The 13,692-nt window shown below is 37.5% G+C and overlaps 1 protein-coding gene across 2 annotated transcripts in view; it reads left to right on the top strand.

Moving 5' to 3' along the window:
- Nucleotides 1-13,692, top strand: part of LOC135210712 (uncharacterized) — a 156,805-nt gene that overhangs the window by 100,569 nt on the left and 42,544 nt on the right. For both annotated transcript variants that reach the window (XM_064243480.1, XM_064243479.1), the window contains 3 exons: nt 1,852-1,988; nt 3,167-4,312; nt 12,089-12,154. In XM_064243480.1, coding sequence (XP_064099550.1) covers nt 1,852-1,988; nt 3,167-4,312; nt 12,089-12,154 — 1,349 coding nt within the window. The remainder of the gene's footprint in view (nt 1-1,851; nt 1,989-3,166; nt 4,313-12,088; nt 12,155-13,692) is intronic.

Raw genomic sequence — 13,692 nt, forward strand, 5'->3', positions numbered from 1 at the left:
AAACATTATTGTCATTAAATCTTTAAAATTTGCCCAGAGTTAAACACAGCATTGTCATTAAAAGTGTTGGAGATGCGGATTACAACTTCTTTGTAGGATGATAATTTTCCACAATTTTTTACATCACTCCACTTTGCAAGCATGTCCTTAATCACTGAAGTAAGCACATTATGTATCCCATTGGCTTTCTGAATTATTCAAACCAGCCTCTGATGGCCTTAAATTCACTAACAGCAGCGTATGTTTGTTGATATTTTCTTGTGGAGTTTGGCATGCAACATCTTCCAACACTTTGCTATGAGTTCTTTCTTAAATTCTATAGTGTTTCTCACCTTTTTTGCAGAAGGGCTAGCACTTGGAACTTTCTTTGGCCCATGATGGCTTATGTAGCAGTTGCATTCGAATAAAAAAAGCACAAGAAATACAAACACAAAAACAGAATGGGTCATGAGATAACACAAGATGCTGTATTTGGGCGCTTGGTGCAGGGCCTAGTCATGCAGTGGGCTCTGGAAGGAACGATTCTGAGTGTACAAAATCAGAGGATATATATGAAACATATTTATCGGAAAAAGTCTACGAAAACCGAGGTTCCACTGTATATCAAGGTTGGCAAATATATTGGTCTGCAGTACCAACATTAAACAGTCTGAAAAATATAAAATATGAGATGTACCCATGGGTTTCATCTTCTCAAAAAGTGAGATCTGAAGAAGTAATTTTAGCAAGACTGTATAGGTCTACCAGATTTTATCATGGTCATCTAATGTCAATCCCACATTGTGACCCAATGAAATGAATATGTACAGTCGATCCCCACTATTTGCAAACTTGCCTATTTGTGGATTTTTCTATGGGCCGTATATACCCATTATTTGTGGAAAATTTGGCCAATCAAGTGTTTTCACTAAAGTACTCACAAATTACTGCATTTTCATATTTTTGTGACTAAATGCATTTCTTGTGAAAAAACTATTAAAGTACTCCGGTATAAGGATTTTTATAGTTTTTTTTAAGTATCAAGATAGGCAGTTCTAAGTGGTTTTTAGAGGGGTTATAAGTATTTGTGGATTTTAGCTATTCGTTGGGGAGGGGGTGGTACCCATCCCCCACAAACAAGGTGGGTCTATTGTAGATGCCAGGTTTCCATGACTGTCCAACAGTTAATTGTTGAATACCCAAATTGGAATCAGCAGAGTCGCAGATATTTTCGAGATCTAACAATGTCAGGAATTCTCCCTGAAGGCAAAGATTTCTCACTTAACAAAATGATCATGTTCCTAAGCAAAGTAGTCTTTTTTTCATAAAGTCTAGTCCTCCCCTTTTTTTCCATTTCCCAGTTCAATTCCTGGGAACCAGCCCAAGAAGACCTTTGTTAGGCTCAGGTCTGGTTAAACTAATCTTATATCCTATCTTATCTCATTGAATGCCCAAATTGGAATCAACAGACACGCATTTATTTTTTAGATCCAACAATGTCAGGAATTCTTGCTGAAGGCAAATATAAAATTATCATGTTCCTAAGCCAAGTCAGTTTTTTTTTATTATTAAAGTACAGTCCTATTTTTTTCCTCAGGTTAATTCCTGGGAATCAGCCCTCAGAGGTCTGGATAAACTAATCTTTTATCCTATTCTATCCCATGGCTGAGATTTAAAGTATTTAAGCAACAGCTTGCATTTTTATAGGTTATTAAATATTGTAACTGGTATGTTATTTGGATTGTATGTGTATGTTTAGTAGTTCAAGTTGAAGTAAAACATATTTATGATTATCAAGGCAACATATCATTTTCTTTTTCTGCCCTTGATCCACAAAATTATAACGTTAATATTGTACTGGGTACTTTACAGAACAAGAAAGATGGGGAAAGGAATTGCCTGGAACATGATCAGGTTTCTAGACCTAGAAAAGTGCCAGCCAAGAGCCTAATGTCAACGCACACTGGCTCACCAGTTAAATTACTTGAATGTACTCCAGGCTCAATAAGGTAAATTTCCTTAGATAAGTATTTCATAATTTTTCCGTTAATTTTGAGGTGGTCTGTTTCTTTAGTATGGCAGTCCCTGGGTTACATCAGACTTGGTTTACATCGTTCTGAGTGTGTAACTTTTCAAAAAAATTACTAATTTAAAAAAATCAATTCTGGATTCAGTGGATTTTCCGAGGTTATATCGTTGCCTTCTGTCGCAACAGAACAGTAAAAGTACATACAGATACAATACAAAGTTAAATTTTGGAGATTTTTGGGTGTACACCTCATCAGAGTGCAAGTAAAATAATGTACAGTAGTACCTCAGGATACGAAATTAATCCGTTATGAAGCGGCCTTCGCAACCTGATTTTTTCGTATCTTGAACCACATTTTACATGTAAATTGCCTAATTCGTTCAAGCCCTACAAAAACACCCCAGTAAATTTTATAATAAAGCTAAATTGACCAATAAACAATGAAATACAACAATTTGGACCATTCAATACCTAACTTAACTACACATACTACTAATATGTACTACATACCTGTAAATAATGTGTATTAGTGATAAAATTATCAGATTAGAGCAATTTAGATATGCTGTAAGGGAATGTGATTTGAAAAATGGAACTTCTTATCTTGATTTGGAGAGGAATTAATAAATGGGAAAGTAGAAAACTTTTATCTTGATTTGGAGAGGAATCAATAAATGGGAAAGTAGAAAACTCCCTTACTAGTTCTGACCAGGGAAAAGGCTTTTAGCTTCCCTCATGTTTACTGACAATACAATTCAGTGATGGTTATTATAAATTAGGACCTATTATAAGATATATTATATTAGAATGGTACCCTATGTTGAAATTGTTTATAATAGGTGAGTTGTCAATTTTCTTGTATTTTTGTGTATACATAGTTAGGTCATTCTGAAATTTTAACCTCTTTTGACGACAGATCTGCACGGCAGTTTGTTTACCTTTAATTTTTATTCTTATTTACTTGCCATAAAAAAACCAGTTGGAAATACTTATTTCTGTGATGTGGTGTATGAGGTCATTATAGATCTATATAAATAATTTTCTTACATTTAAGACATTATTATCATAGATATTTTGATAGTTCATATTTATTCATGTTTATAATTTTTTATACTTGAAGGTTTTTTTTGTTTGCATATTTTTTATCTTTAATTTCAGGCAAATGAAGAGGTTCCCAAAAGGAAAAAAGAAACTTGAGTATTCTTTGAACATCATTAATGAGAAAAAAACAGGAAGACCAGTTGTACATAAAAGAGCAGCTGTTGACATGTGTAGTGGGCCCTCAGAAGTAGGTGGTAAGAGCTTATGCTCCTCTCATCCAAATGTGAGGTCGCAACATCGGTATTTAGAAAGTGAAAGCATAATCTCTGGATGGCAAGATTTACCAGCTTCGCAGACCAACTCTTCACACTCATTCTCCTTTTCAAAAAGTGACATATTTAAACCTGTAGGTTCTAGGATTACAATGTCACCGGATGCACGGCCAAGTCCAGTTCTCTTGGGAAAAATCTCGGCAGGGATGAAGGGTAACCAGAGTGAAATTTCTAGCGCCCCAGGTACTGTTGGATCTAATCTAGATAAGAAGTCAGGGTTGCATATGTGTTTTAATTTGTTACCAGTTGAAAAAGTAGCCTCATCAGAAAATGCAATTTCAAATGAAAGGAGTGCAAGCCCTCAATTGCCTATCAGTGTCTCACTTTTTGGTAGAAATCCTAAATCTACTAGTTCAGCTTCTGAGGAGCCATCACAGAAACCTCTAGGACTCAGAATCAATTCAAATGGCTTATTTTCCTATTTAGAAGAATCTCCAATTTTGTCAACCCATTGTAAATCTAGGAATACCTTGAAGACTTTGCAGCCAAATTTTCATGTGAGATGTAAATTTAATCAGATGAAATCATCAGTTATTTCTCCTCATGAAGATGTATGCAAAGCTGATGAAACTATGGATAAGTGGAAAGTTGCAGGCATTATTAATATGTCAGGTGTAACTCCCAATGCCACGGGACATAATAGGGGTGAGTTGAGTTCAGAATTTGAGACATCAGATTCTCCATCAGAATTCTCTTCAGAAGATTCAAAGAGTTTGAATTTATTGGAGTTCCAGTTACCAATAGATGAAACTGAGGAGGAATTGTTTGTAACACCCACACAAAGGAGAGATAAGGTCATACCATTGGAAGGAGATTCTTTCGTTACCCCTGTTGGAAGGGATATGTTGTTTTACCCAAGGGAAGCACCACAGAAATCCAAAAAGTTTATTTCTTTGAATTCTGCACCAAAGTGCCGACGCAGTCTTATTAGGTAAAGTATCTTTAATCAGTTTTATTACAGATTATATATTCTACTGGGGGAGGGGGTTAGTGCAGTCAGAGCACCTATTGTGTGCAGTGTAGGCATTACTTGTTCTTGGCAGCATTCTTTTGTTTCCTTTACTGTACCTCTGTTCGTATTCTCTTTCTTCCTTCTTACTTTCCACCCTTTATTATTTGCTTCATAGTGCAACGGCAAGGTTTTTCTGCTTGTTACATCTTTCAAACTTTTTTTACTGTTAATTTCAGTTTCATTGCTGAATGACCTCATATGTCATAGCGCTAGGCTTTTTATATTCTATTCTGTTTTACAAATAGAATATAAAAAAGGTTTTCATACACACACAAGTCATACATGCCTAATATTCATGCCCCAAATGTTCCGAGGGTCGTAGTCTCATGTCTTTCAGATAGAAAAAGAAAGTTTTACTGTGCATACACCATTTGAATCCATGAATGTGTTTCAAATCTTTGTTGTGGAAACTATGGTTCCGTGCCATTTATTTGGCAAGGAAGAGGGCACTCACTATATGATTAGTGTTTGAATCATTGTTTTAAGCTTGAGCCAAAAGCCGAGTACCTGAGTATTTTCATATATCAGTAGGTTCCAATAGAGCACTTGTGGAGGTGCAACGAATGGGGAACCAAGACTTTGGTAGCTCTAAAGTGCTGAGACATGTAATGAATGCTGTTCCTTTACATGCTTAAAATGTGACTCCACTTCTGACCTGGAGACTGAAGACTCCAAAACAGACACATATGCCACATAATTCTTGACTATCTCAATTTGCATGTCATCGTCTTGTAGCAAAACCACCAGTTGTGCTATTATGTGTGACATTTCATATTTAGGACAGTGGAGCATTGAGCAGTGTGATAGCCTATATTGAAAAACTAGTGTAGTACTTGATGCATGCAGTTACAGTTTGTTTAACTAGGTATCTTGGAATTTCTGATTATGTGATTGCCAGATGAGGAGAGTGGCACACACAAATTAATTTTAATCATAAATTAAAAAATTTATGGCAAGTATATTACATTCTGTAACTATGTTGTGCAATGCAGTTAGAAACTTTTAACACACAAGACAAGGTAAGTACACATACTAAATATGTACAGTGGTACCTCGACATACGAAAGGCTCAACTTATGAAAAACTCGAGATACGAAAGCAAATACGAAAAATTTTACAGCTCTACATACAAAAATTGCTCAAGTTACGAAAGGTGGCTGCTGTAAAGTCCCGAGAATAATTTTAAAACTCCCGCGCTGCCAACTGAGTAAACTCGCCACCATCCTCCCGCTCTCCCATTGGTTCCTGATGCTAGTCACCCCATAAGGTCCTGCTCTCCTATTGGTCAGCATCTCCCCCTTGTGCTTTAAGTAAATTGAAAAACTTATTCATGCAATACATTTAATAAAAAAAAAAACATTAGGTAAAGATAGAATAAAGAATAGAAATGAATGGTTATTATACTGTTTGGTAGTTTCAGTAGTTGAAGAGAGATAATGAAAATTTATGGCTTACTGTTTACTAGGAAAAGTGATTGCTTGGCGATCGTTCGATACTCGTAAGTGCTGGATGTAAACAGAAGTTTGGAAGCTTTATTTTTTGTTTGTTTATTATAGTTAATGGTTACTTAATAATTATTTGAAATGTGTACATGCAATACATTTAATAAAAAAAATTGTGAATTAGATATCATAAAATATAAAATAAATCAGACTGCTATCATCGAAGCCAACAAATATGTATTTTTTAGAATTCTTCTGTTTTAATATTACTTTACGTATATGTTTCATTATAGCTGTCAGTAACTGTATCTCCATTAGTCAAAGATAGAATAAAGAATAGAAATGAATGATTATTATACTGTTTGGTAGTTTCATTAGTTGAAGAGAGATACTAATGAAAATATATGGCTTACTGTGTCCTAGGAAAAGTGATTGCTTGGCGTTCGTTCGGTACTCGTAAGAGCTGAATGTAAACAATCGATTGGAAGGTTTTTTTTGTTTGTTTTGTGTATTATAGTTAATGATTAATTAATAATTATTTGAAATGAGTACATACTGATTATTTATACATTTTATTGGCATATTCTAAGCTTTTAGCTTCTTAGGTTTAGATGTCAGAATCATAGACTAGGCTACAGTAGCAACCGCTAACATAGGCTAGGCTTATTGTTAAGGGACATAGGCTAAAGTCCTAATATATGCAGTAAAAATGGGGTTGAACATTACATGCAGATGAATATTACTCAAGTATGTACAGTATTTTGCCTTTTTGGAGTCATATTTCTTCCGTCGGATCGGCATCGTAACCCAGAACATGTGTTGTAGGCCTGGAAATATAATTTACTGGGGTGTTTTTGGAGGGCTTGGAACAGATTAGCCATTTTACATGTAAAATGTGGACCAAGATACGAAAACCTCATGATACGAAGGGCGCCTCGGAACGGATTAATTTCGTATCTCGAAGTACTGCTGTATTATGTTATTTTTACTGAACTTGTGCATTTGTTAAGTTAGGGTGCTGTGGCGGGTGAAGTAAACCTGGTGTAACCAGAACCAAGGTTTTATTCAGTAAACAATTCCACTACAGTAGTACACTGCAAACAAAACACACATTGTCAAACACAGACATAAACATAAATAAACACTTGTGTTAACTAAGAAGGTACATAAATCACACTCCTTATGAAAGACAGTATAACCAAGAACATACACAAAACATAACATACAAAGGGACAACATAAGTAACATATACAAAGAAACAAGCAACGTACCATAACCTGGCAAGTCTACAGCTGTAATGCGAGACACGTCAGCAAGGAACCACGAAAGTAAACAAAAGCTATAGAGACCACTAATATGAAACAGGTTTATTTTTACCACAGCGGGATCACAAGCTTAAAAAAAATAACACACACACAAATACCCCCACCCCACATAAACCTAATCAATCCAGCTGCCAAACTCACTCTCTGTCACACTTTCCTCTTTACATGACAGCATACATGCAGGACAATTGACCTATACATGTACCTACAAAAAAAAAAAAAACTTACCAACCACTCCAGATACTCCGGGCTATGCTGTGCTGTCCGCTGGTCAAGGTCACTGAGACACCAACAACCACAAGCCAAGAACCACAACCCAACAACACCAACCAAGGACCACAACCCCACAACAAACGAGGAACACAACCACAACTCAACAACACAGCAAACAACAAGGAACTCAATCACAACTCAACAACACAGCAAATAACAAGGAACTCAACCACAACTCAACAACACAGCAAATAACAAGGAACTCAACCACAACTCAAGACCACTGCACAAACAATTACTAATACATAAAAAACAACAACACAAAAAAGGCAACACACACACCCAGTAACAACACCAAACTTAACAATAACTAACAACAAATCAACAAAACACAACTCAAACGAATTTCAAGGCCTTCACTAGACTGTTGCCAACACTACTGTCTATCACCAGCTCTCACCAAAGACTGACTAAAAAAACACAGAAACAGAACTCCAACAGCTAACAGAACCAGCAGACAACTCAGAACTCACCAACAGCCAATCCAATCGTTAACTACCCATCCAGCAATTACGCTCTCTCTCTCTCTCTCTCCTCTCCTCCTCTCTCTCTCTCTCTCTCTCGCCTCTCTCTCTCTCGTTCTCTCTCTTCCTCCTCTTCTCTTCTCTCTCTCACAGACGTTGTCAAATGGAACTCCATAACTCCTCCGTATTTCCTCCCCCCGTTACATTTGACGATGTCTCCTTACACTCACAACACCCACACTAAAAAAAATAGCCTTCCGCAACACCCACGGATACTCGGACGCAGGCCCCCTGGATCTTATTTGAGGGTCCTCATACACACTCTCAGTTACACCGCCATCAGCTTCTCCCAGACCACTTTCAGTCAGACTACCATTATCATCTCCCTCACTACCATCATCCCAGATCCCATGCACTATCTCATCTATCCCCTCTAACTCTTGTCCGAATATATCTCGTAATTCTGCCACCAAATCACTTACCTCATTTACACTCCTGCCAAACTCCCGAAGAGACTCATTCATACTGCCAACTACATCCTTACCACCTGATTCCCTTCCTGGTGCAACGTCACCAAACCCTGACAATTCAAACCCACACACACTATATGTATCATTCCTCCCCTTGGAGTCATCCGTATTACATGCCTTATCCACCATTTTTACCCTAACACTAACCCCTCTATCATGCAGCTCACGTTTGTCCCTTTCATTCCCTTTCCTTACCTTCTTCCGCTTTCTTCCATACTCAACCAACACCAACTGCCGATCTTCCAGACCCAATTGCTCACTGACACTCGGCTCACATTTATTCATTCCAAACCACGCTCTCATCACATTCTCCCCAACATACTTTCGCATACTAAAGGACCCACGCAACTGAATCCCCTTTTCACTTAGTTTCCCGAATTCCCAGCCTGACTCATCCTCTTTCGCCTACACACACTTGCCACGTGACCTTCCATTCCACATTCAACACATTTCGCACGCTGTTCTTTACACATCCTAGCATAATGCCCGTTCTTCCCACAGTTGCCACAAACCACATTCATACGGGTACCCCGACATCGACTAGCTATGTGCCCCGCCTGTCCACACCTATAACATTTAATATCCCTATCTTTCTTATATTCGCTCACTAAATGCTCCGTTTGCCTACACCCGAAACACGCTCCTAACGCCCACTGACATTCATTCTTTCTGTGTCCTGGCTTACCACATCTATAACACTGCTGCTCTCGCTCACAACTAACTGACCCTACTCTTCCAACACTCGCACTCCTATTTCTTTTAGGGCTAACTACACTCACATTACTTGCCTAACGCTCCTATCTACCACTCGCTCTGCCATTCGCCTTGGCCCTTCCAAAACTGCCTCCCTATAACTTTTAAAACTCTGGTACAACCTCAGCTGCTTCAGTCCTAACACTAAGACTCATACTCTCTTTTATACACCTATCTAACTCGTAATCTTCTATTTCCAAAATGTCGTTCCTCGTCAACCTTCCATTCGTCCATCGCATTTTTTCCTTACGTTTCAGATTCATAAACTCGTACACGCTATCTGGTACAGTTGCCAACAACTTTTGCACTAACTCCTTACACTCACTTATCCCTTCCCAAACTTTTTCCTGGCCAATGTTTCTAACCTACAGACATACATTGACAACGACTCACCAACATTCATTCTTACCTCTTCAAAATCATGCTTTCTCCTATATTTAATGCTACTCTTTATCCTCTTTGCCCGTTCTACAATCCTAGCTTTCACACACTCATACGTCGCATTCCCTACACTCGTCATTACCCCATACATACTCAACAAAAATCCTGTCAAAAAACTACCTAACTCTCTTGCCCAGACACTCTTGTTATCCCCATACTTTGCTCACAGTACCTCTCATATTCCTTAAAAATGTCCCTTATGTCCCTACTACCATATTCCTCGTATTCTGCACATCGGGGTACCTCTCTCATATACACAGCCTTTCGTACTTCCTGCTCACTCTCACTCTCACTTTCGGTACTTCCATTCTGACCCCTCTTTCCCTCTTCCAAATACAGTGAATCAACTTCCATACTCACATCCATACTCTTGACTAAGCTCTTCTTACCCTTCTTTCTACCTACCTATTTCCACTCACCGCTATCTAAATCACTCTCGGCCCTTTCCCCAATGTATTCAGTCCTAGTCTCATCCTGTCCGTCAACCTTACTAACCTTCTTTCCCTTAGTCTTCTTCTTTTCCTCAGCCCCCTTCTTATTCTTGTCCTCAGGTTTATCCTTATACTGTGTCTTCCCCTTCTTTCCCTTACCTATCACAACCAAATCACCTTCGTCAGTCGTACTCTCATCCACTCGCTCTTTCACTTTCTTTACCACTCCTGGCCCATCACAAGACCCAGTAGGCCTACCTCCTACAGCTCCCTCTCCCATGAATCCCTTCATCATTTCCTGCATCATCTTTTGCACTGCATTCATCATTACCCCAAACCTTTCATCCATTTTCTCAACCATTCTCTCTTCCACTCCTTTCACCTCTTCTTTCATTTCCACTTTTGCACTCCGTAGCATTCCACTCATTTCCTCTAACTCGTTCTTCAGTTCCTCACATTCTACCTTTAACCTCTCATTCTCAATTCCCAATCTTTCCTTGGCTTCCCTCACTAACTGCAGCTCCTCCTTCAGCCTCTCTATCTCAATCAACCCTTCCATCTGCACTTTCTCCACCAATCACACAACTCACTATCCCAATTGTCCTGCAGCTGTTGCACCAACAGTCCCTGTTCGGGCTCCAAAAAATAATGTGGCGGGATCACAAGTTTTAAAAAAACCAAGTGGCCAAATCCCCCACACATAAACTTAATCAATCCGGCTGCCAAACTCACCCTCTGTCACACTTTCCTCTTTACACTACAGCATACACACAGGACAACTGACCTATACCTACACAAAAACACAAAACACATGTACTTACCAACCACTCCAGATACTCCGGGCTATGCTGTGCTGTCCGCTGGTCAAGGTCACTGAGACACCAACAACCACAAGCCAAAAACCAAGAACCACAACCCAACAACACAACAACAACCAAGGACCACAACTCAACAACAAACAAGGAACACAACCACAACTCAACAACACTGCAAACAACAAGGAACTCAACCAAACTCAAGACCACTGCACAAACAATTATACTAATACGTAAAAAACAAAATCACAAAAAAGGTCAACATACACACCCAATAACAACACCAAACTTAACAATAACTAACAACAAATCAACAAAACACAACTCAAACGAATTTCAAGGCCTTCACTTGACTGCTGCCAACAGTACTGTCTATCACCAGCTCTCACCAAAGACTGGCTAAAAAACAAAAACAGAACTCCAACAGCTAACAGAACCAGCAGACAACTCAGAACTCACCAACAGCCAATCCAATTGTTAACTACCCATCCAGCAATTACGCCCTCTCTCTCTCTCTCTCTGCCTCCTTCTCCCTCTCTCTCTCTCGCTCTTGTCTCTCTCTCTCTCTCTCTCTCTCTCTCTCTCTCAGACGTTGTCAAATGGAACTCCATAACTCCTCCATAGTGCCTTGTAGTAAGATCTACAGTTAAACCCTTTTATCTATGATAGCTTGTTAATACGACAATGAATCTTTTTGACTACTTGTATATTTTTCATTTAGTAAAAGTATCCTTCTGAAAACAATACTCAGCCTCTAGTTTGCATGGTAAATTTCTGAGACTTAGTTCTGGGGAAAAAAGTAGCATCTCTGATGCTGAGAAACAAGGTAATTGATCTTGATAAGTTGAATCATGATCCACTATTTCATCATTGTAGCTTATTTGTGTAAATATAACTTGTGGTAAGCTAACTTTCAAATTTGGAGTTTATATATATAATTTTGTGATAGGTTAATGTTATGCCATTTGCTTTAATGGCAAATTTATTTATTTGCATTGTCAGTCTCAACAGAGAAAAATAAATGTTTAATTTCCTTTGTAGCCTGTCAGTACTAGTTTGAGCTTACCACATTAAAATGTTGTTTTAAGCTCATATTACCTTGTATATTTTCAGTGTTAGAAAAACAGATATATCCAATCTGAAAAATAATGAATATCTCTTAGCTTTTTGTGACTTTAACCAGATGAATTAAGATCACATTCATAATTTAACATTTTCCAGAAAATTCATGAGTATGTCCCCACAGTGCAGTACATATCTTCAGACCCCACCAGAAACACCAGAAGAGTAAGTGGTTTATTTTTTTTTTTTTTCTTTCCCCCAACCCCCCCCTGGAAAATAAATTTGGGGGTGCTTGTTTGGAAAATTTTTTTGCTTATATTTTCATAGTTGTGTTTGAAATTACTGAATGAATTTAATGTATTACATCCTTTAATTAGGGATCATAAAACTGGTTTAAAAAGATGAAATTTGGTCCTGCAAGTAGTTTACATTTCTGATGGGTCCATTTGAGTTAAAGAGGCAATAATTATTGTGATGTCTGAAATAATAAATATTAAGAAAGCCTCATTTTCATGTTATGTAATGTGATCAGTGCAGTTATCTACTAGTGAATGGAAAAGTGGTCATGCTTTCGTGTTCACAAAGCAAAAAATACAAAAAAAATTTATACAAAGCATTACAGGCGGCCCTCGGTTAGTGGCAGAGGTTCCATTCCTGGCCGCCGATACTAAGTAATTTTTGATGCTAAGCGATTTTAAAGCCTACGGCTGCCGCGCACCTTTCGAAATTCTAGACCAGTTAACCCTCTTACGCCAAAGCCCTAAAAATCAAAACCTCTACTGTATGCCGGCGCCGGTTTGGAGTGAGCGCGGAAGCGGAAAAAATAATATTTTCAAAGAATCACAGCGCGTTTAGTTTTAAAGATTAAGAGTTCATTTTTGGCCCATTTTTTTTGTCATTGCCTGAAGTTTAGTATGCAATCATTAGAAATGAAAAATAATATCATTATCATATGTAAATAATGCGAGATATGGTAGCGAAAAAAAAAATTCATAGATAATTGTATTCAAATCACGCTGTGCAAAGAACGGTCAAAGCTAACGAGTTACTTTTTTTTTCGTTGTATTGTACACTAAATTGCAATCATTTTGATATATAATACATAGTAAAACAATAAAATCAACACCGGAAAAATATTATCACAAAATGATGTACGAATTCGTAACGCGCGGACATAAAAAAATGTTATTTTAAAAAATTCACCGTAATTCTAAATATTATTCTAGAGACTTCCAATTTGTTTCAAAATTAAGACAAATGATTTAATATTGCGATAGTGTAAGAGTTTTATATTAGAATTGCAGATTTCGACCATTTCGGAAGAGTTAAATTTGGCCGAATGTCAAAATTTTTATATATATTTTTTTTATATGCACATATTTCGGAGATGGAAAGAGCTACAACCTTCACTTTATTTTTATTGTATTCTTCATGAATTTGCGCACATTTTGATATATAAACTCTACAAAACGGCTAATATGAAAAGGAGCAAATATTAGGATAATGCGATGTACGTATTTCGGAGACTTGCGGCCACGACGGCGCGCGGAGTGAAGGTAAATATATTTTTCAAAAATTCACCATAAATCACAATATTATTCTAGAGACTTCAAATTTGTTTAAAAATGAAGAAAAATGACGGAATATTACTAGGCCGTAAGAGTTTTAGCTTACAATTGCGTTTTTCAACTATTTCGGTAGAGTCAAATTTGACCGAACGAGATTTTTTTTCTATTTATCGTGATTTATATGCAAATATTTCA

Source organism: Macrobrachium nipponense, chromosome 4 (genome assembly GCF_015104395.2).
Source record: "Macrobrachium nipponense isolate FS-2020 chromosome 4, ASM1510439v2, whole genome shotgun sequence".
Classification (NCBI taxonomy): Eukaryota; Metazoa; Arthropoda; class Malacostraca; order Decapoda; family Palaemonidae; genus Macrobrachium; species Macrobrachium nipponense.